General features: G+C 40.2%; 1 protein-coding gene across 7 annotated transcripts in view; it reads left to right on the top strand.

Annotated features, from left to right (window-relative positions):
* Nucleotides 1-25,388, top strand: part of GABRG3 (gamma-aminobutyric acid type A receptor subunit gamma3) — a 554,105-nt gene that overhangs the window by 351,653 nt on the left and 177,064 nt on the right. For all 7 annotated transcript variants that reach the window (XM_068268143.1, XM_068268144.1, XM_068268149.1 and 4 more), the window contains one exon: nt 155-237. In XM_068268143.1, coding sequence (XP_068124244.1) covers nt 155-237 — 83 coding nt within the window. The remainder of the gene's footprint in view (nt 1-154; nt 238-25,388) is intronic.

Genomic DNA, 25,388 nt, shown 5'->3' with positions numbered 1-25,388 from the left:
AACTTTTTCTAATGCATGCATTTAAGTATCTTAAAAACAGCTTTTTACTATGTCTCTATTCTCACGTTTAAACTGTATCGTTGTTTATACTTGCAGATGAGAATTTTGCATTTGTTTTTTCCTATTTGTAGACTGATGCTTGATCTCTTTCTAGACTTACCATCAATGCCGAATGTCAACTTCAGCTGCACAACTTTCCCATGGATGAACATTCCTGCCCCCTCATATTCTCCAGCTGTAAGTATTCAGTCTGTGTCAGACTGATGTTCCTTGGCTGAGAGATTTTATGTACTATATCATTTAATATGGATGCCTTAGTTCTAATATGCAGAATGTGTGCAGTGTGTGCAAAAGCTGTCTCTCCTCGTGCTACTTGCTTTTATATTGATATGTGATGTGAGCTGTCTGCTGCTGCAGTCAGTTAAAATTTTAGTTTTTTTTAATGTTTTGTTGTTCTTTAAGACATCTACATTTGCACATTTTTAACATGGACCATAAAAGTTGAATGGGTCTGTCTGTTCTAGGGCCGTATTTCAATATCCTAGTTTAGACATGCCCTGTTACTATTTATTATATTTTACAATTCCCGACTGAGCATTCAGTCTGGCTTTGCTATACTGACTCAGCTATAATGATTCCTGAGCAGAGTCACATGGGGGCAGACTTGGGCTTGAAAAGACATGAGAGAACACAGACTGACCTATAAATATTCCTGAGCAAAGCCAGACTGAATGCTCTGGTTCTCTTTCACCTGAGAGGCGAGGCACACTAGCTAGCCTAACACTAGCTAAGAGTAAAAGAAGGACCACTGGCTAGGGGAGAAAAGTGTATTGGTTTCAGGATGAATGCTAGAAGGTAAATGGAATTCTGTCTACCAGTAAAATTGAAACTAGCTATAAAGTTGGTGTGCATCACAATTATACAAGACAAGACAAGTCTCACAGTGGAGAATGGAGATTATGAATTTTTTTACCAGATGAGCAGTGCATCAATGCACACATGGGAACACGCATACTTGTAGTAAGGGAGATATGCCAAAGAAGCAGGAGTCTTGGGTGCATAAACATTAGAAATAATGAGTGCAGGAGGCTAAGGAAAGATTATGGAAGGAGGAGCACATTCAATGTAGAGGATATTTTTGAGGTAAATGTATAATTGGTATAAAGGCATAGAAGGACAGGAGAACAAATATGATGATGACTTACATCTACATACATTTAATTATTGTAGATAAATAATTCATGAAAACTGGGTTATGGTATGAAAACTTTGCTGATATTTTATGGTGTATATTGATAGATGCACAATCGCCCTCTGGTGGTATTGTAAAATATTGTATGTGGCTGCTGTCTTGGGACTTTATAGGGTGTATTTTTGCATGGATGGTTGCTATTAGGGGGACTTAAAGCTTTAATGTCAGTTGTACATGAGCCTTGGGAGACACACTGAGTGATACATACTTGCTCTCTAGGAACATTGAGCTGTGCATATTATCTACCATTAATTTTGTGGTAAGGATTAAATGGTGTGGAATTGCTCTCAGCAGTATTTCAGACATTTGTTTAATTTGCCACTTGTGCTGGCTCTGCACTATATTCATGTCCTCTTTGCCATCAATTTTGTCAGAAGGATATGATTATTAGGCTGGCCATACACCATACAATTATAACTCGATTTTGTTTTTAATTGTGATCGATTGATAGTAACCTCTTGCAACTGTTCCACGCCGATTGGCATGAGCAGTGCTGTAGCCCCAGAACTGCTCCACGCCGATTGGTGTGAACAGCTGGGAACGGGCTTTGCAGGAGAGCGTGCACACTGATGTGTGCGCATCTCCGCTCTGATGACAGAGCTCCGCCCCGCCTTCAGTCTCTCAGCGGCGATCAGAGACTGTTAGACAGCAAAACTGCTGTCTAATAGTACTGTACAGCGCTGCAATCTAAGGCAGCGATGTACTGGGGACAGCCGTGTGACACGGCTGTCCCCCTGGGGGACACAGGAGCGATCTGCTGTAATAGAATTAAGCCTATCACAGCCAATCGCTGTGATAGGCTGACTGGGGGAGGGAAAATTGCTAAAGAAATAAGTAAATTTATTTACAAAAAATAAAAATATTTACAAAAAAAAACGTGGGGGAGCGATTAGACCCCACCAACAGAGAGAGCTCTGTTGGTGAGGAGAAAAGAGGGGAAAATCACCTGTGAGTTGTACGGCCTGCAGAAAAGCCTTAAAGCTGCAGTGGCCCAATTTGTGAAAAAAGGCCTGGTCACTAGGGGGGTTTAACACTGCTGTCCTCAAGTGGTTAAGGGCTGAAATCAATTGAAAGATAGATCCATAATGTTGTTTTTTTATCCAGTCATAACATAATTGATCACAATATCGACTGTAATATCAATTGTATTTTAGATAGTAATATTGATCAAAAACCATAAATCAAGTTATAATTGAATAGTGTATGGTCAGCTTGTAGTCTGTAGTGCTGATGAGCAGAGAACCTGAGCTAGCATGACTGCTCCAAATAGTAATGCATTTGGGCTGTTTTAATGTCTATACTGTCACTTCATATTGTTAAGACCAAGTGGAATTGCAGTGTCATTCTTCTAAGCTTAGAAATATTTTTTTCTTATCTGACCTACACGACATATAATTGGCCATGTCAGCTATAAGTTATAAATATATCAAAGCATTTAAATAGCCAGTATTTTTCACTGTAACTTAAGCAGTGTAAGAGAAGGAAGAACATGCATATTCAGTTTTATTTTACATTTAAGCTACTGGTTTGAATTATAATGCAGATAATAACTTTTTATGCTAGGTTCATTACCAGATAGTCATTTTTATGTACTACTTATACCATACACAGCAAAAGTGACTACTATTAGATGCTTTCAGGTTATGTTGCTATGTTTTACACAGATGTGAAAGGCAATAAACATCTGTTCATTCTACGTAGTCAAGTACACTTAGGCCTCTTTCACAGTGGGACGTTAAAGTCGCACAACAATACAAAGTCTGTGCAACGTTCACGGTGCACACGTTGCGTTGTGTGTAACGTGTAGCAATATTTAGAAGGTGCTGCATGCTGTGCGTTTAGCAATACATTTGCTGCGTTGTGTGTTGCACATGCTCAATAATGTTTTTTTTTTTAAATGTTACGCACGTAACGGCGCATCAAGAGACCCATAAAGCAGTGCAAAATAAAGTCCAATTTCAAAACCTGCATGCGCTGCGTTAGGGGCACGTTGTGCGATTTTAACGTCGCATCAAACACAACGTCCCATTGTGAAAGAGGCCTTACACAGCCCAGGCAGCCCAAAAAAAAAAAAAAGGAGAGTCACAGGAAAAACATAAAACACTCACACTTGAAGATACGTCTTTTTTGCATGGTACAAAGTTTGAAATATGTTAAAAATAACAATATAACCAGTTAAAGGAAATCTTTAACACATCTCCGTTGGGGACCTTATTTATTTTTTTATTATTATTTATTTATTGTATTTATAAAGCGCCAACATATTACGCAGCGCTGAACATTAGTTTAGGTTACAGACAATATATAGGGGTGACATACAGCAAAATGACAATACAGGAATACAAGAAAGACCAGATCATGCAGCACAGTATGAGCATAAGGTAATGCTTAGTCAATCACTGGAGGGGAGCATGGAGATTAGGCAAGTTAGGTTCACTCAGATGCATAGCATGGGTGCACAGTAATGGGTGCATGATCAGGTAGGACACAAAAGGAGGAGGACCCTGCCCAAAGGCTTACAATCTAGAGGGAGAGGTAGGGACACTAAAGGTAGGGGACCAGAGTTCAGCTGTGGGTTTAGAGAATAAATAAATCTATGCACAAATAAATTACAATTACTTAGCCAATGCACTGCCCAACAAAATGTAATTGACACTTCCTGCCATTTTTGTTATTGCTTCTTGAACTGTTGTAGTATGCTTAACCCAAGTTCTCACCATCACTATTACAGCATGGGCCTCTTTATGAAATATGATGTTTTGCAAATGCACTATGTTGTAGGTTTAGGTTATAACATCTGAAATATCTCTTGAAGCGTGGCAGCATGGTGGTATAGTGGATAGCACTCTTGCTTTGAAGCACTAGGATCCCCAGATTCAATATTTTCCAGTTTGAATGTTTTCCTTGGGTTTGCATAGGTTCCTTCCCACATCCCAAAAATGTACAGATGGGGTAATTGCAATAGACCTTTAGAACATAAGACAATGACTGGCTGTGGTATGGATTAGATTGTGAGCTCCTCTGAGGGGCAGTTACTGACATTACTATAAACTCTATGTAAAAGAGCTGCAGAAGATGTTGACATCTTAAATGCACAATAACAATTATGTATTTGTTAGGTGTAATCTATCACTGCATATCAACTTGCATTTATAGTATGTCAGTAAGATATTTATTCAGGTTGTTTTTATATAAACATTTATTTTTATTGCAAAGCTTAGTATAATCCGTTGACTGGGCACACTACTAGTTCTCCTGGAGCCATGCACACTGCATGTTAAGACTACTTTATTTTAAGATATCAACCAACCAGTACCCAGGGCCGCCAATAGGGGATCCCAGAGGCACCTGGTGTATGGGGCCCGAGTGTGTCTGGGGCCTGGTGAACAGCCCTGTATATACACAGCTTTTTTGTCTCCCTGGCTCCACCTGTTGCAATTGAGTTGTAGGAAGGGAAGAAGGGGGGTGGAGAGCAGGGCCCCCTTCCAACTTGCTGTGACACACACTGACACCGCTCTACTTCCCTCTCCATTTGCATGTACTGTAGTCCCATTGAAATTTCTATGGTACTATAAGAAAATGGCTATTTTCTTGTAGTCCCATAGCAATTTCTATTGGACTACAGTACATGCAAATGGAGGGGAAGGCAGAGCAGTGGCAGTGTGTTGCACATCAAGTTCAAAGGAGGTCCCACTCCACTCTCCCTCCACTGACAACCACTCATTCCTAGACCGGCTCTGCAGTGGGAGCAGTACAATCCACCCCATCTGAGACTTTCACACACAGCCAGCATCAGACAGTGTTTAGACTTCAGGGTGAGGAGTTGTCAGTGAGAGATTAGTGCACTATTACGAATACTATTTCTTGGAATAATCTATTTGCTCTCTGAAACTTTTTCTGATCATAGGTGGGGAACCTTTGCCACCCACATTTTAAGTTTATCCCCCAATGTAATGGACTATGTGGACTTATATTACTTATGGGGTTTAGTCCCATGCTAGTGAAGTACCAGTGCGCATGGTGGACAAAGAGTTAAGAAGCCTTGGGGGTTGTTCAATTTAAAAAAAAAAGTATTTAAAAGAAAAAACATAACAATTTGAAGGTCTTACTTTTGGAATGCTACACATGCGCACATGTACAGTCACATGCACAGTACTGTCAATAGCGATGTCCAGTCATACTTTCCATAGCATTGCTGATGTATAAATATGTGAGTGGTCTGCAACATCTGACTAGCAATGCATGCATTTATTGCTGTTTTCACTATTTACTCAAAAGAGCCAAATGCAGCTACAGTTGTGTTCAAAATTATTCAACCTCCACTGAAATTGAGTGTTTTGGCCAGTTTGACATTGATTTTGATAAGTTCAGTCATCTTCTTTTCAATTAAATCAAAGATGCACTTGTAAGTCAGACAAATATAACATAACATTTATAATGAAATAACCACAAATATATTTTCTGTGCTCACATCATTATCAGTTTTATTCAACCCCCAAGTGACATTCATTCTTAGTACAACATCCTTTTCCAGTTATAACTGCTTTTAAAGGTGAAGCATAGCTTGATACAAGTGTCGTGCAGCGATCTACGGGTGTTTTAGCCCATTCTTCATGGGCAAAAGCTTGCAGTTCAGTCACATCTTTAGGCTTGTGCGCTGCAACTGCTTTCTTTAAGTCCCACCAGAGGTTCTTTAAGTCCCACCAGTGGTTCTCAATCAGATTTAAGTCTGGTGACTGTGATGACCACTCCAAAAGGTTCCAGCCTTTAATCTGCAACTATGCTCTAGTGGACTTGGAGGTATGCTTGGGATCATTGTCCTGTTGAAAGGTCCAATGTCTCCCAAGCCTCAGGTTTGTGACGGACTGCATCACATTTTCATCCAATATCTCCTGGTACTGAAGAGAATTTATGGTACCTTGCACACGCTGAAGCTTCCCTGTACCTGCAGAAGCAAAACAGCCCCAATGCATGATTGACCCCTGGCCATGCTTCACAGTAGGCAAGGTGTTCTTTTCTTCATAGGCCTTGTTCTTCCTCCTCCAAACATGGCGTTGATCCATGGGCCCAAACAGTTCTAATTTTGTTTCATCAGTCCACAGAACACTATCCCAAAACTTTTGTGGTTTGTCCACATGACTTTTGGCATACTGCAGTCGACTCTTCTTATTGTTTGGAGACAGCAAGGGGGTGCAACTGGGAGTTCTGGCATGGAGGCCACCATTACGCAGTGTGGGCCTTATTGTCTTAGCTGAAACTTCAGTACCCGCATCTGACAAATCTTTTTTCAGTTCCTCAGCAGTCACACGGGGACTTTTCTCCACTTTGCACTTCAGGTAGCACACAGCAGTCGAAGTCAGCATCTTCTTTTTGCCACGACCAGGTATCGTTTCAACAGTGCCCTTTGCCTTGAATTTGCAAATGATGCTTCCTGTGGTGTCTCTTGGTATGTTTAACATCTTTGCAATCTTCTTATAGCCATTGCCCTTCCTGTGAAGAGAAATCACCTCTTCTCTTGTCTTCCTGGACCATTCTCTTGACTTCCACATGTTTGTAAACACACCAGTAAATGTCTAGGAGGAGCTGAGTATCACAGTCATTTTAAATCTGCCTTTTTGGTGCTTATTATGCTTGATTGCTGCTCGTTAACACCAACAGGTGTTTTCAATACCTGATCGAAAACACTTGAATGAACCTCTGTTCTTAAGAGTGGTAGTCTTTAAGGAGTTGAATAATTGTGTCAATGAAGAAATAACAACAACAAAAAAACATTTAATACTGTATTACAATAACAGTTGCTGTCATTTTAGTTGCATGTGGTTCTTTAAAAAGTCCTTAGTAAGTAAGATTTCATTCTGAACACTAAACTCCCTAAAACCCTTTACAGCATTGGGGGTTGAATAATTTTGAACACAACTGTATAGTTGTAGCCAGGAACATCTCCAAAAGTGTAATCACTTGCACTTTTGAATTTGTGCTGCAGCTTTCCATATTCTTAGGTTACCGGTTAATATGTGCAACACCTTAAATACTTCTCTGTATTTCAGCTAAGCAGCTAAAAAACTACACAGGTAGTCAGTAGTTAACAAATGAGATAGAGACAGTAGGTTTATTTTTAAGTTGAATTTGTATGTAAGTTGGAACACAATGCCTCCCTGTGCAACCAGTGTCCCCCTCTTTTCCCCTGTGCGTCCACTGTGCCTCCAGTATGTCCCCCTGTACATGATCACTGCAAAATATGGCATTTTCTGTACATGAATGTATGTTTGAAGTGAACTTTTACTCTTCTTCTAACACTACCTCTTTTAGCAACATCACAGTCAGCAGACACATGGCAGCCAATCAGGCTGCACTCCCTCCTGGAGACCCCCCCCCCCTTATATAAGGCAGCAGCGTTGGCCATGTTCTCGCTCTGTGTGCTACAGTATTAGTGAGAGAAGGGAGAGACATTGTTGAGATGGGGAAAGCAATAGTTAGGAGGTCTGTTAGCTCTCTCCTTGCTGATATTTGTTGCTAAAAAGCACCACAAAACAGCTCTTTTGAGAGCTAATGTTCATGTGATGTGTCTTTTTTTTGTGTGGCCCACTGACACTTCCATATACAGCCCTGTCTATCGCAGCTGGCCCTTGCTAATTGCTATACTGGGCCAGGTTCACTGCACCTGCGTGACAGCATGCGGTTTTATATACCAGTCACTGCATACCTGTTCACTGCACCTGTGTGTGTGACAACTGCACATTTGTAATACCAGTTCATGTATACCTGTTCACTCCACCTGTGTGTGTGACAGCTGCACATTGTATTGATACCAGTCACTGCATACCTGTTCATTGCACCTGCATGACAGCACGCAGTTTTATATACCAGTCACTGCATACCTTTTCACTGTACCTGTGTGGGTGACACCTGTTTATTTGTAATACCAGTCTGTGCATACCTGTTCACTGCACCTGTGTGACAGCATGCAGTTTTATATACCAGTCACTGCATACCTGTTCACTGTACCTGTGTGTGTGACAGCTGCACATTGTATTGATACCAGCCCATGCATACCCTTCACTGCACCTGTGTGACAGCACACAGTTTTATATACCAGTCACTGCATACCTTTTCACTGCACCTGTGTGACTACATATTGTATTAGTCAAGTCAGTGCATACCTTTCACTTCATCCCCCCAATATGGACAAAACAGGCAGAGGCAGGCCACCCGGCAGGTCTGTTCGGGTTCGTGCTGTCGTGATTTTATGCGGCCCTGGACCAAAGTACAGATTTCATCAACCCCCAAGATTGTCAGGACGTAGTTGACTTATTAACAGAGAACACCTTATATTCCTCAGCTTCCGCACGGAACCGTGACATATCTTCCTCCTCCTGCTCTGATTCTGGCACTCCACTTAACATTTAGTCGGCAGCCATCAAAGTGCCATCATCCCAGGGCTCAGCGGTGTGGAAATTTTGTGTGTGTCTGCCTCAGATGAGAGCAATGCCATCTGTACTCTCTGCCACCGAAAATTGAGTCATGGAAAGACCAAGACCCACGTAGGGACAACTTCCTTATGAAGGCACATGATGACAAAGCACAGATTGCAATGGGATGACCACCTGAGGAAAAGCAGCACACAAAAGCAAAGCCACACACCGCAGTGGAAGATACCAGGCTGCAATTATTTCTCAAAAAAGGCAATGCCCAAACTGTACTGTGATGTTGAAAGGCAGTGGTGTCATCTCTGGCACACAACGTTGGGTCAAGGGTCCATCTGACCACAGATGCCTGGTCTGCAAAGCACGGTCAGGCCTGCCTGAAGACTAAGTCAGTCCCCACACACAGCATCTCTGCCTGCATACCGTGTGACTGCCTGCCCCACTAAGTTGGTCCCCACACAGCATCTCTGCCTGCAGGCCACTTGACTGCCTTCTCTGCCACCACCAACAGGGTCCAGGACTCCAGGTGGATTCCTGAATTTTTGAGGCTGCTTCTAGCAGCGGGCGCTAACAAAAACAATAATAATTTTCTGGTGCATGTACATGCCTGCTAATTTTTTGGGGCTGCACTGTGGCTGCAACAACAAAACAAAAGGCATGTACATGTGTACTTTCCCCTTCGTGATCGTTACCTTGCTGCGGTGAAGGGGCTTGCGTATCACAATGAAGCAATGACCACCTATATGAGTGTGTTGGGGGCACACCCAAGTTAATAAGGTAATTGCTTCATAGTGGACAGACCAAATTCTATCAGCTGTACAGTCACTGTTGTTCTATCATTGAGCTACCTCAGCCCGGCAACCATATGGGCTTGAAAACTGCCATCGCCTGCACTCTCGCCATGGTGCGCACCAGTCCAGCATGGTCATCACTACACAAACAGCTTTTTGCGGTGCGTTACACATTGAGTTTGGTCTGTCAGTGTGAAGCAGTACACTAATTACACTACCTGATTGATGTATACACACATAAGATGTTTTAAAGCACTTTATGCCTCCAATATAGCATGCAATGTGATTTCTGCCCTTAAAACCCTGCTGTGCGTCAAATCCATAATTTTCCCTGGGACTTTTGTTGTGTATCCCACTCTGCCATGCCCCTCTCCAGGTGTTAGACCCCTTGAAACATCGTTTCCATCACTTTTGTGGCCAGAATTAATGCTTGAAGTTTTGAAAGATCGCCTGCCCATTGAAGTCTATTGCGGTTCGCAAAGTTCGCACAAACCCAAACTTTTGTGGAAGTTCGCGTTGAGGTTCGCAAACCTAAAATCGGAGGTTCGAGGCATCTCTAGCCATCTGTTAAGAAAAAAGTTCCTTACAGTAGGAGTGGTTAAATTGGGGAGTATCTTACTACAGGAAGTAGTTATGGAAAATTCTATACCCATGCTATGCATCTGAGTGAACCTAACTTGCCTAATCTACATGCTCAATCCAATGACTAAGCATTACCTGGCACTCATACTGTGCCGTGTGATCTGGTTTTCTATTATTCCTGTATTGTCATATTGCTGTATGTCACCCCTAAATATTGTCTGTAACCTAAATTAATGTTCAGCGCTGCGTAATATGTTGGCGCTTTATAAATACAATAAATAATAATAATAATAATATCTGTATTTAAAGGACAATGAATGCTTTCCTTACATTGAAGGAAATTCATGATTATAATTAATAGGCAAATCCCAGAGGTTTTGATCTAGGGATTTTATCTGATTGCCATTTGGAGTCAAGAAAGATTTTCAGCCACTCACATTCGTGACCAAAAGTTCTACAGGCACTTGTATTGACCTGAGGAAGTGGGCCTAGTGAAATGCATTGTCTACTGTGCATGAATAAACATTACTTTTTCCCCATTAAATATTGGTTTGTCCTTCTAAAAAGGTAAGAAAGTATGCTTCTCAAATATACAACATCTAGAAGTATCATATTGTCAAGGGCATTTCCAACAGTGTTTTTTTTGCATAGTGTATGCCCCATAAGGTGTTTTTTTCAAGGACATTTGGTCCTCACAACTAATCCAGGAGAGCGACCAACCAGCATCTGTGGCAACAGACCTGGGACACCGAGCAGGGGCGGTTATACTCCCGCAGGTTCAGACGGTGGTTACAAGTTTTGCAATCCACCCTTGTTAGTATAATACTTATACACATGTGCTTACATTATTTTGTCTAACCATACTGCACTATTGGGTTCCTGGTCTCTCTCATTCACAGAGACCTGGAGGTTACAGGTAACCATCAAGGATGAAACTTTTCATAAAAATATGAAGGCCTCCATTACTGAATTTTTAGATAAGCAAATAAATGCTCATTTCTAGACTATGGCTGAGCCTCCAGGAATACTGTTTTGTCAACTCTCATCTGGATTAAGTATGTATCTGTCTTTCTTGATATGCTTACTTATTCCAGGTGAGTGACTCAGAAAATACTATAGAAAATTTAAATCACATGCAATTAACTGGCATTTCAGATGTGGATTAAACACGGTGCCACCATGTTTCTTTGTTGGCACATATTGTAATATATGTAAGCAGGTTTGTAATATACTGTTGTAACTATATAAAAGTATGAATGATTAGATGAGCATAATATTCAATCTTATGTAAAAAAAAAATACAACATTTTAAATTACAATAAGTCCAGTATGCCGAAAAATTATAATGTATAGATACATTAAATGTTGCCAAGATATGAGTGATAGTGGATCATAAATATTTTATAATTTAATAATAAGGAATATCATTATGCATGAGAAATAGCATTTTAGATAAAATATTGCATTCTTTTTATGGCACAATATCAAATGCCAAGAGGAGTTACATACTGATCAAATCATGCTGAGCTTAAAAATATTTCTCATCTATCAAACATATAGCCTTTGGCAGAGAGATAATACAGATGCAGCTTGTGGATGCTGCCTACATTTAAACTCTCTTGAAAAAAAGGAAAACATTAAATTGAAAAAGTAAACAGTCTGTGAAAGATGCAATGCAGAATATTAAAGTATATCATAAAATAACCTATTTTAATCATGTTAAAGTTGATGGTATTTAGAATTAATATTGCCACAGAAAGAAAGCTAGGATTTCAATAAGCTCAATAATATTTTTTTTCATCAGCATCATTTGAAAAGGTATACATGCATAACTACTTCATTATGTAAACTGTTAACAACAGCCAATAACAAGAGTTGGCAAAGCATTTATCAAAATAATGTTTAGATCAATGTAGTAATTTAGACCAAACAATCAGACTCTTCAGCAAGTCTGCTTTGTATTATGTTAAAATGTGAATTATGCTTTGAACTACAAAAAATGTACCATATACCACCCAGGGTGCCAACCCACAAAGCCAATCAGGTGAACAGTGTTGATTTTTGCACACTAACTTATAAGTTCCGTACGGGTTATAAATTGCAAATCTTGAAGAAAAAAAGAAATCTTAAACAGAACAACATCGGGAGAGCTTTGATGAAGCCAAGTTCAGGGTTGAGACAAAGCATTTTAACGCAGCTGGGAGTTTGCAAGGGGAAAAAAATTGAAAAGGACTGACAGAAATAACACTTATAACAGCAACTCCTAAATGCTTTTCATCCGTAAATGTGCATGTACCTTATGGTTCAGAAATGATCATCTAAACCAAAGAAATTCCTACACTTCCCTATCTCAGTAATAGAAGTAGTTCTTTTATCAGAAGCTGCATGTTTACCACAAAAAAACATTTCAATTCCAGTTAGTCAGTGGCACTTCAAAAAAAAAAAAAGATCAGATCGGTGGAAAATTGAACTGTCAAGTTTAAAACACATGATTAATTGAAATTGTTTTCAATAAAACACAATAATTTTATTAACCAGGAGAGCTGAATTTCTACCACATTGAATCAAATCAATCATTTTAAACCATTGAAAAATGTTCTTTTATGATGATAGTATAATTGGTAACTTAAGAAGATTAAATTAAAATCTCAATGTGTGTGGGTAGTATGAGTCTGGCAGTAGAAAATGTGTGCGAGCCAGAGAGACTGAGAGATGGGTCCTCAGCATTCAAGGGAGCTCTGTTTCATGAAACTCTGTGGAAACCATACATAACATTGAATGCAGCAGTGCATTGACAAGACAAATAACATTTGTATCGCACTTTTCTCCTGGTGGACTCAAAGCACCATTGCTTCTGCAGTGAAGTATAAAAGGAAGCCAGGATGGATCCGGTGATCTGCGTTTCTTAGTTGCTCTAAAGTATTTTCTTCTAGTGTCTGTCAAATTGTTTTTGCGAGCTAGAAAGTTATTTTTGGGAAAAAAGGCGCCGAGCTCGCTGATATAATACAGATGCTGTGACTCCTACTGTATTTTGCCTGAGGAAGCGGGATGTATGGCCCGTGAAACGCGTTGCATTGTTTTTTGGAGTTCCGAATAAATTGTTGACTGTCTGAATCGCAGTCCTTGCCTGTGTCTGTTTGGAGGGGGCAAGACCACCGCTGCCTCCTCTGTTTAACCAGTTGGTTTTTTAAGTTCATTTAATTACCTTTTATTCTTTTGGCGCCTCTGTATCTTGTACACTACATTGAGTCCACCCTGGGTGGAGGGTTGTTACCCTATCTTCCTGTCTACAGAGAGCGACTTTTTATTCCTGAGTGGGGTCAGGATTGTTCTCCCCACCTGCCTTTACAGTGGTTGCCTATTGGTAACCCTGGTTTGTGAGTATAATTTTAACTTCTCATTTATTTTGTTGTCCCCAAGACGAATTACACTATTGGGGCTCTTGGTGTCCCTCTGCTTTATTTTTTGGAAAAGTCAGCCATGTGGTACATGGTTCCTTGTAGAAAGCAGGACCTGGTGGCAGAAAAGAAGGGGGTGTCCAAGCTAATAAACAACTATCCAGATTCTACCTATGTTGCTGACCTCTCTGTGGCTACTACTGCAACTTAGCAAATGTTTGCTGTAGCTGCGGCACTGGCTACAAAAATGGAAGCTTTCAACTGAAGGAGGGTGGCAGTCATGTCAAGTGCTCTGAGCTCACGGAGGTAGAGTCTATCTCCCATCTTTTCTCTGTTCAAATTTATGTGTGTGTGATGATATGAGAGAGGAGGAATTTGGACATCTTCCAGGGCAGCACAGTGCCGTAGTAGATAGAACTTTCGTCTTGCAGCGCTGGGTGCCCAGTTCATATCCCAGCCATGGCAACATCTGCAAGGAGTTTGTATGTTCTTCCCGTGTCTGCCTGGGTTTCATCCAGGCAGTCCAGTTTCCTCCCATATCACAAAAACATACAAATAAGCTAATTGGCTTCCCCCTAAATTGGCCCTAGATCACAATGAGCAAATATTACCAAGGTAGGGATTAGATTGTAAGCTCCTCCGAGGGACAGTTAATAACAAGACTATATACTATGTAAAGTGTTGCAAAAGATGTCAGCGCTATATAAATACAAAATAATAATAAAGAAATACAGTAACAGTAAAACTGCTGTGTCAAAAGTAAAATAAACTACAGGATGCAACCAGCCTAATGCAAACATATACAATATATTTATTGCAACCAAAAACAAAAAAAAATACAGACACGAAATGCACAAAACATTGTACATTTCTAATTAATGTAAATGTATAACTGTATACATTTAAAAAATGAGGAGCTAATTGAAACTTTAAATGTGGAGCTCACCTAATTTTTTTTCCTTGCATGTTTGGACCCACATAAATATTCAACGACTGTAAATTAACACAAATACATTTTCCTTTTGTTTTATAATTAAGTAGATTCAGTTGCACGACAAATGTGGAACATAACTAAGCTGTATTGTCAGTGTAATTTTCCATATGCCTTAGGTTTTTTTTCTACAGCCATGCATTATGGAGCCAGCTGGAAAAGATCTTAACTATATTTGAAATATGTTAATTTATTCACAGAGCTTTTTATTTATTATTTCAAAGTAATTGTGATATTTCTGTGAAATACTATACATTGTTTATACTGCTAGTTTTGTAAAAACTATTCTGTATTCTCTAATAGTAATGTAATATTATTTTTAGGAATGGCGACCAATGTTCGCGGCAATCCCCATTGCCTTTAACAGCAGGCAAACTTCTAAAACCTTCAGGAATCTCTGCAGCAACAATTTTTGTTTTTAAAAGGTGTACAAAGTGTTGAAAAACCCAGATGTTGATATGGGGGAGGGGTATCAATGGCAAAATATTTGCAAAAAAAAATACATAATGTATTTAAAAAGAATTTGAACAGTGGTTAAGGAGATGTCAATGGCTGCCAAATTTAGCAGTTAACAGCAGAGCCCCCGTACAAGCTAGAGAATCACCAAATTTGCATGGTATGTTACGTAGCAAACTGAGAACAAGAAAAAGCATTTTTTTTAAAAGACCTTGTAGTTGATAAATTGTAAATAATGTTTTTTAACCATTTAAGAACGTCTGCCATGCTTATCTACGTCCCTGTATATAAACAACTGTAAACACATGTAAACACGTCATCAATATATTACATTTAATAATGCTACTATAATAAACTGCACTTTGCTTAAAAATATTCTTTCATATTTTGCCTGAAACATTGAAAAACTCTAAATTAGGACAGTGCTTTGTTGCATTTTTTTTTTTTTTTTTTTTTTTTTATAAAATAGCTAGTTCAGTGTTACATCATGTGATGTGATGTGATCAATAACCCAAAAAAAGAATCTCTTAAAACTCATCCTAATTTTAAGGTAGATCAAGTACCATGGCTCATTAAAACTGCACTTAAAGTATTCTTTGTTGTAATAAAATGACTATGTTTTACACTTTTGTGATAACTTTTGAACAAATTCAAAATTAAAAATATTTTTATCTGCTTCAGTGAAAAGTTAGCCAACAAGCATGTTTACTGTGTTTCACAGATAATAAGTTATCCCAGTGACTTATACTACATGGTAAATAAATATATAAATGTAGAAAGACCTAGTTATTACATTATTCTTAACTATTTTATTGTCCAGTCTTTAAATGGTGCAATGGTACAGGTTTGATGACCAGTCTGTAATGGTATATTAGTAGACTTTGCGACATTATCTATACACTCAACACAGTGATGTAGTGGTTAGCGCTCTCGTCTTACAGCGCTGGGTCCCTGGTTTATATCCCAGCCACGGCACTATATGCACAGAGTTTGTATGTTCTCCCTGTTTCTGTGTGGGTTTCCTATGGGATCCCTGGTTTCCTCCCACATCTAAAAATAAGATAAGTTAATCGATTCCCCCCTAAATTGGCCCTAGACTATGATACATATATAGATACTTTGGTAAGGATTAGATTGTGAGCCCCTCTGAAGGACAGTTAAGTGACAAGACACAGCTGCTGAAGATTACATACAATGAGCCAGAAATCCATTTATGCAAAAAGCACCAATACCACCAATTTATATGAAAATACAAGCAATCATTTTATTCGAGAATTTTAACAACATTAAAAACACTAAAAGGAATTGCATTAGGTTCCATACAATATTACAATATCATTAGGTTCTAAATATTATCTAAAGGGATTCAGCTTGAAGCACATATAGTGCTGCCCAGATGAGCCTCTTCAGAAGCGGGGATCGCCCGCGAGATGCATTAAGGCAGTATTGCACCTGGGACTTAGGGCTCATCTGGGCAGCACGTAAGCACCTCTTTCTTTTCCACCGCTTTGGACTCCGGTTTTGGCTTATTAGCTGGCTCTGATAGAGCCCTTACTGCTTCTTCTATTTATTCAGATGCACCTTGCACCTTGATTCACTCAGCCCTTATCCTATAGGGCAATTTCTAAAGCACTTTTCAGGAGTTTTTTCTACTCCCTTGTATATATATATATATATATATATATATATATATATATATATATATATATATATATATATATAATTATAAAATTGTGCTGTGGAATTTATTTTGGCTTATCACTATATGTGCTTCCAGCTGAATCCCTTTAGATAATATTTAGAACCTCATGATATTGTAATATTGTGTGGAACCTGATGCAATTCCTTTTGGTGTTTTTAATGTGTTTTTAATGTTGTTGAAATTCTCTAATAAAATGATTGCTTATATAAATTGTCCACTCTCTGCTCACAAAAAAAAACAGCTGCTGAAGATGGCGCAATATAAATTATAATAATACACTATTTTACTGTGGGTGACTGACAGTTTACAATAGGATAGTGATGCAATAAAGTAATAAACGGGAATGGATAATCCCACCTCATTATTGTCTGCACTGTCATCAGTTACTGCAATCTGATCCTTTGTTTTGTTAATCGGATCCCTAGGTAGTCCCATTTTCCTGATAATTGTTGTCCAAAGTTTATTAATGCTTTTTAAAGATTTATTTTCTCATGTTTACTAATTACATGCATTGTTATTTTGTATTTATATAGCTCTAGAATTTTCTGTGGTACTGTGCAGTAGAGAATACAGAATGTATACAGTTACAAAAAATGGTAAGATACAGGTATGCCCACATTGCACAACATTAAGGCCAGTTTTACACTTGATTTTTGCATTGTGTTGCACCACAACACAAAAAACTAAAATCATATGACAATGCATCAGAGTGCACAGACAGGGTCATATAGACATCTTCTGCAGCGCTGCACAGAGTATATATAGTCTTGTCACTAACTGTCCCTCAGAGGAGCTCACAATCTAGTCCCTCCCTACCATAGCCATATGTCTATATCATGTAATGTATGTATTGTAGTCTAGGGCCAATTTTAGAGGGAAGCCCATTAACTTATCTGTATGTTTTTTTGGGATGTGGGAGGAAACTGGAGTGCCCGGAGTAAACATACACAGACACAGGGATACCATGTAAACTCCTTGCAGATGTTGACCTGGCTGGGATTCAAACCGGAGACCCAGCGTTGCAAGGCGAGAGCGCTATCCACTATACCACCGTGCTGCCCACACAGGTGGGCAGGAAGTAAGTCACTGGTGCTCCATTGTTTACACTAATTGCATCACCAATAGACTTTTATTACGCCAAGCACCTTTTGTTAAGTGCAGTGCTTGCAGTAACATGCTGCAGCCCTTGAGTCGGATTGGATAATTCTACCACACCACAACCGACTGCAATAGGTATGAAAGTCTCCATAGACTTTCATTGCTTTTGCACCCCCTTGAGGTAAAATAGGGTAACACAATTGTAACGATCGGTGTTAGTAAGCAGAGAGAATCTGATTACTGGCGATCTGCAGTATCACCAATAGTGCAGATGTCACCTGATTATTGATGATCTGCAGAAAAGTTCAGACAGGCAAAGGTTGGGCAACAGAAAGACGGTAGCAGTACAAGAAAAGAAGGCTGATTCAGAGTCCGTTAAACAGGCAGGGTCGGCAACTAAGAATCAGATAGGCAAAGGTACAAAATCGAGAAGAGGAGAGAGTAGTCAGGGATAGCCAAAGTCAAGACACAGATAAATATACAATACGATCCTAGACTGAGGTGTGATGTCCTTGATATCAACACCAGGGAACTGAGCTAAGGTCTGAGCGTTTACACCTAAGTAATCACGACAGCAGACAGTGAGCAAATGACATCTGTGGGCTTAAATGCTGAAGCCCAGTTCCACCAGCCCACCCAGCTCAAGTCAGCATGTGATTGGCTGGCTAAGGTCAGCTGATCGCCGGATCAGCTGACCTGTCTCCTCAGGGAATAAAGATCCTGCCGCCTCGCGCGCGTGCACATGACCCTCTGCCTCTGAATCTCTGAGAGGCCAGGTCCCCGGTCAGCGCACGCCTGCACACGGAAGTCCGCCGGCTGAGTAGCGGGACCCACCGCCATCCTATCAGCCACACGGTGCCTGCCCTGCTCTGTGCCAGCGGCTCCGTGTGAGTTTCGGAAACCGCCGGCTGGGACGCGGAGGCCGCCGCCATGCTGCCTTCTGTTCTTGTACTGCATTTGACAATATGGCAACTTGAGAAAGGCAGCTTATGCCAAAACAGCGGACTGTTGTTGCTGGTCTTTTAATGATTTAATAAAGTATTTGAGCTATTGATACTGGTTGTGGTGCCGATCCTTCGCTGGAAACTAAGCCCCTATATATAGTGAACACAATTGAATGAGGATACTCCCATATCACAAGGCAAATGCCTCCCTAGCTGCAATAATTCATTCAAAAGGCTGTTGCAATTGCAATATCATTGGTTGCCAGACCTGTTGCTTACCAGTAATACAAGGTGTTTGCCAATTGTTTCACCCGGGGAGTAGAGATGTCGCGAACCTCAGATTTTGAATCCACAGAGTGAGGAAGCAAACTTTCGGAAAAGTCCACGAACAGGAGGACCGGGCGGACCACCATAGACTTTAATGGCAGGAGAACGGCCGCCAACTTTAACCGATAAAATTCTCCTTCTGACTTTGGGAAAATTAAACGCCCGCCGACTTTATTGGTTAATAGCAAAGCCCCCTTACATGGTAGAAAGTAACACCACATTTTCAGGATATGTTAAAAAAAATAGTGGAAAAAATATTATTTTTATGTGCTGACCAATGGAGATCCTTTTGCTCCCCATTGGTCTGTTAATAGACCAATGGGGAGCCTTGGAGGCAAATTCAAAGATGCTTTAGCTCTGCTATACTTAGTAAAGCAGAGCTGGCGGTGGTGTGTGGCATTGGGTGCACTTTTCATTGGTTCATTTAAAAAGTATAAGGTCTTTGAATTTTTTTTCCCTCTTGTAGTCACTGTCCCCCTCCACATAACCTGCACATTTGGTGTTTCTGGCATTTAAGGGGGCTTTGCTATTAACCGCTAAATTTGGCAGGCGTTTAATTTTCCCACGGTCAGAAGAAGAACTTTAAAATCAATTTTCTCAAAAAGTAAAAGGTCTTTTTGGAGTTTTTTTTCTTCTTGTAGTCACTATCCCCCTCCACATATCCTGCAAATTTGCAAATTTGGTGTTTCTAGCTAAGGGGGCTTAGGTATTAAAGTCGGCGGAAGCTCGCCTGCCATTAAAGTCTATGGGAAAAGATGAAAGCTGACTTTTTTTTTTAAATCCGTGTTCCGTCGTGGATGTGAACAGCTGAAAATCGCGCAAACTATCTGCCAGGCGAATCGTTTGGGCAATCTTTACCGGGGAAGAGACCATGTTCAAAAATGGCATGGATGAGAGTGTATGTCTGGTGAAAGTCAGAAAGGTTGCTAGATAGCAAACCAAAGACATCCAAAAGCAGTGACACGCAAGGGAGTCGCTTCCCATTAGAGGGGGGCACTGATGTTGGTCATGTGACCCGTGATGCATTACATCACATGGGCCAATCGTCGACGCCCGCCCGTCGTCACGCGAGCGGTGCACTGTGCAGTGCCATACAATTAAAGTTCATTGACATGCATCTAGCATAATTTTGCATCTGTGCCAAAACTCATAAATCCTTAGAACTCATACTGTTGTTGGGAATTTATGTCTGGATTTGTGCATGCATCAGTGATGTGCTGTTTTGTGCTTGATAATGACTAGATTGCCTTTTGCAACAAGGTTTTGCAGCCCCCGTTCATTTGCATCTGGGACTTGTAGTCCCACCACTTGCTGCCATGATGATGGGCGAGCAGCTACGATTGGCCCATGTGATGTGATGCATCATGGGTTGCATGACCAGAACCAGTGCTCCCCTCCAGTGGGAGAGCTCCTCCCTTCCGTGTCACTGCTTTCGGATGTCCATGGTTTGCTAATCGAGCAACCGTTCTGACATACACCGGACATACACTCTCTACCATGCCATTTTTGAACACGGTCTGCCCCTCCCTGGGCAGATTGATTGGAAAACACCTTGTATTGCAGGTAAGCAACTGGTCTGGGAACCAATGATATTGCAACAGCCTTTTGAATGACATATTGCAGCTAGGGAGGTGTTTGCCTTGTTATATGGGAGTATCCTCATTCAATTGTGTTGTGTTTACTATATATTGCAGCTTTGCACTGTGGTGGTTGTATATGCTTTGTCTGTTTGTGCCTTGACAAAGGGGACCTATCTGGCACCGAAACGATCGTCATATTGGACGAATCATAATTGTATATGTGTGCATTGGGACAATATTCTTAATTGTTCCTTAACCAGTTCGCATTCAGTCGTTTTTCGCTTCATGCATCCGAACAATGTTCACCTCCCATTCATTAGCCTATAACTTTATTACTACTTATCACAATGAACTGATCTATATCTTGTTTTTTCCGCCACCAATTAGGCTTTCTTTGGGGGGTACATTTTACTAAGAGCCACTTTACTGTAAATGCATTTTAAAAGGAAGAATAAGAAGAAAACGGAAACAAATCATTATTTCTCACTTTTCGGCAATTATAGTTTTAAAATAATACATGCCTCCATAACTAAAACCCACGTATTGTATATGCCCATTTGTCCCGTTTATTACACCATTTAAATTATGTCCCTATCACAATGTATGGCGACAATATTTTATTTGGAAACAAAAGTGCATTTTTTCCGTTTTGCATTCATCACTATTTACAAGCTTATAATAAAAAAAAAAAAGAAATATTTCAATCTGAAATAGATATTTAAAAAGTTTAGACCCTTAGGTAAATATTTGTGTTTTTTTTTTTTTTTTAATTGTAATGTTTTTTTTTTTTTTTAATTAAACATTTTATGTGGGTATTTTTGGGAGGGTGGGATTGAAATTGTATTTTTTTTGTAAATATATGTGTATTTTTATTTTTATTTAACCTTAAGATGTAGTTTACTTTTTGGCCACAAGATGGCAGCCATGAGTTGTTTACAGTGACGTCACTCTAAGCGTACCACGTACGCTTAGAGCGACATAGGAAGCAGAAAAAGCGTAGCTTCCGAGAGAAGCTGTCGCTTTTTCTGCGGGGGAGAGGAATCAGTGATCGGGCACCGTTGCCCGATTCACTGATTCACTGGCTAGCAAACCGCCGGCCGGGAGCGCGCGTGCACGCGCGCGATCGGCCGCGTGGACGCGCAGGAGCGCACATGGCTTCCTGGACGTGAGTTTCACGTCCAGGAATGTCAAATAGTTAAGAAGTCTGTGTGCGGATCCCCTTTTTGATTCTTGGATTTGGATTGCTACGGGATACCCAGCACCAGCATTACTCTACTTCTTGGTGTGCAGTTTTTTTGATTGGCTGTTTTATTCTGAGCCTGCAGAAACACCATCAACTGGGGACCTGTTTGGCTTGGGTTGCCGGATTCTTCTAGGCATACAGGGTTCTGTATGGTATGGCTCCATTTTGCTTGTGCACAGTGTATGCTCTGTAAAGTCTTGGAGGTTCAGATGATGGTATTGAGAACATAGACTGCTATAGTTGGAAAAGAACTTGAAAAAAGTGGACAAGGAAGAGGAGACCTAAGTGAAGTAAGAGATGGAGATAATACATGTGGCAGAAATTAGTGAATCTCCCGCAACTCAGGTGTTAACATAAATTCAGAAGCTATACTGAATGACTTGTTGCAGCTCAGCTGCCTTGAGATTCAAGCATATAAAAATATGCATAACTTTGATGCATGCTAACTCGACCTCAAATCTGTCTCAGAAAAAGTACCTTTCCCCATGTCAAGGACAAGGGGCTTATTACAATCTCTGAAGCCCTGGATGAGGTGGAAGTGACCACCTACACACATGTGGTGATACACACTAGGGGTGGCTTAATGTGTAATCTGGAATATCTCTCTCCTATTCCAACAATGACTAAAATAAAATACAGCTGACACCATAAATGTCCATTTAAAAAAAGTAATAACCCACATCTAATTTGTTTTCTCAATCACTGTAATTCTACGGAGTCATCTTAAAGCTTTTATTGAAGAACTCCTAATGGTAGCCCACTCTGTTGCACACTGATGCTGTTCTATATAGAAGAAAGTCCTATGCAGGAGTATCTTAAACCTCCCATCAAGTATTTTTATTGGCTTAATCTGGACCAACAACAATAATCCTTGAAGAGGATTCTCACTCAGATTGATGAACCAAGAAGCCCCAGTGGAAAATGTTTATTAGCTTCTAAAATTCCCAGGCTGCACTAAATAGAGGTTTCAGCTTAACCACTTTACCCCCAGTGGTGCGGATTTCTCCGTCCCTTTTTCCACCCTGTTAACACCAGGGATGGAAAAATTCCGCACCTGACGCCGCTCCCGCCCTTGTCCGCGTGCCCCCTGCGCTCGTGCACGCCGCCGCCCGCTCGCCCGGAGATCAATGAACGGGAAAAAACGTTCCCGTTCGTTGATCCAAGGCCCCACAATGATCAGCTGCTTCTACGAGAAGCAGCGCGATCATTGTGGAAAAAAAAGTTTCCCAGCCACATAACACTTCCTGCAAGCGACCTTCCGGACGCTTGCAGGACCCATAAACAAAAAGTTACTGTGGCCATCTACACCCTAAAGCATTTTTCATATACAAATAGTTATACACTAAAAATTAACTCATTACCTCCCACACTCCCCATTTTTTTTTGGTTTGTAATTAAAAAAAAAATTACAATTAAAAACAATACATAAATAGTTACCTTAGGGACTGAACTTTTTAAATATTTATGTCAAGAGGGTATAACACTGTTACTTTATAAACTATGGGCTTGTAATTAGGGATGGACGCAAAACTGAAAAAAATGCATCTTTATTTCCAAATAAAATATTGGCGCCAAACATTGTCCCAGTAATAGGGTTTCAGTCGTGCTAGTCGAGCCACTTTGCGCATGTGCCTCCCTCATCCCCCATTGCCGGGAGCACTTTGCGAGTCTGCACCTCTGCAGTACTATATGCACAGGCACAGAGCGGGCCGACTGGTCCAGCTGAAGCCCTATTATTGGGGGCTATTACAGAATTACTAAGCCAATGGGGAGGAAGGTTAGGGATGCAACAGAGTTCACGGGGCTGGTGGAATCCCCCGGTAAGTATTGATTCTTTACTTTATTTCTCAGGTACACTTTAAAATGCTTTTGAAATATTAGTCAGAAGTATTGGTCAAAGTTGCAGACTTGCAGTTGAAAAGATTAGGATATTTTTTAATTAAACAAACTTATTTGGTTCCAATCACAACAATATTCCTTTGTTCCTTTTCAAACTACAAAAATGACAATTGGAACAGTTTGAGGAATGATGATGAAGACTGCTTTCTGCTTTTGGCAGTTGCCAATACATCCCTTTAATTACTCACACAGGTATCTTGGCTGAATAATGCAGTCACTGACTAAAACTAATTAACCATGAAAACTCTATAACTTAGAAACATTGATCAGATTCATTGTCCACCTTGGCTTGAGCCAGGTAATCTATTTCACCACCATTAAGATTGTCTGCTGTTAGGGGAAAAAAACAAATGAGAAAAAGATGGAATGCACTGAAGTAACAGGAAAACAATTGTTTCAGTAATTTGTAAAACTTTAATTTTTCAACATGTTTATAGTTGGTGAAAATGTTTTTCATGACTTGAAAAGCAATAATAGGCTTCTAAAAGATTGTAGAATTGCTTTATAATGTGTTAAATGCTATTTTGGCTCTTTTTCCCTTTTCATCTATATTTTCACCATTTCAAAGCATTTTACGGAATCATCACCACTTTAGGAATTAGGATACCAGTATTTACTGTAATGCAACACTGTTCCAGCCCACTTCCCAAACAAAAATTGCTTGCTCTCTCTGTTATGAAAGTGTCACAAAAATATTTTCTAACATGCAGAAGAATATTAGTTGACTTTAATTTATAACTAGTCTTCTATGGGGCTAACTCAATTGCAGGTGTAGAAAACCTTAGTTTAAGTCATGCATCACAAACAGCTTAATGGCTAAATACATTCTCAATATAACGCTAGTGATCACTTGACAGCAGTGAAACTTTTCTGATTGTGAGGCCTCATGCATTTGGTATTTTTGACTCCCCACCAATAGGTACACCACATTGATGTAGAGAGATTACTTATGTAACACTGGAGGATCTCCCTTATAAGGGATACATTTCAAAAAGCCCCAAATGAAAATGAGCGGGGATTTACCGGTTAGTAGAATATCTGCAAATTTACTGATATTCTACTATCTACTTACTGTTATAGAATATCTGTAAATTTACAGATATTCCACTATCTAGTTTTTCCATTGTAGAATATTGGTAATTTATCAATATTCTACTATCTACTTTTACTGTTAATGGAATAGTGGTACATTTATATTCCACTATGACTTCACCCTAACCTAACTCTCTAATTTCCCTTCCTATGTCTAGCACTCGGAGCAGTGATTTTCAGCGGTGCTAGATTTGGGAGTAGCCGGCGCCACCATAGACTATTATAGGAATCACATCATACAGCGATCAGTGAGTAATGTCGGCGCCGTCGGAAGACGGCGCCGAAGTTGCTTAAAAAAACACAATAATTCGGCCTCCAGCAATCGCTGGAAGCCAAATGATATCATTCCCCCACTATTCATGGCTGCCTGGAGGGGGAATAGTAATTAACACGGTCCGGACTTGTGCAGAAGCAGGATCAGCCATATACTGTCTGTATCCTGCGCCCAAGTCTACCTACGCCGTTTTCAAATGTATGCCCAGCACTATCCCCCATACCTATGCCTAACACTACCCCCCAGGCCCCCATACCTACACCTAAAACTACTTCCCCACCTTTGCCTAACACTACCCCCCTGCATATGCCTAACACATATGGTACATATATATA

Source organism: Hyperolius riggenbachi, chromosome 2 (genome assembly GCF_040937935.1).
Source record: "Hyperolius riggenbachi isolate aHypRig1 chromosome 2, aHypRig1.pri, whole genome shotgun sequence".
Lineage (NCBI taxonomy): Eukaryota > Metazoa > Chordata > Amphibia > Anura > Hyperoliidae > Hyperolius > Hyperolius riggenbachi.
Note: the sequence above shows the minus strand (reverse complement) of the source record. Positions and strands in the feature narration are given on the sequence as shown.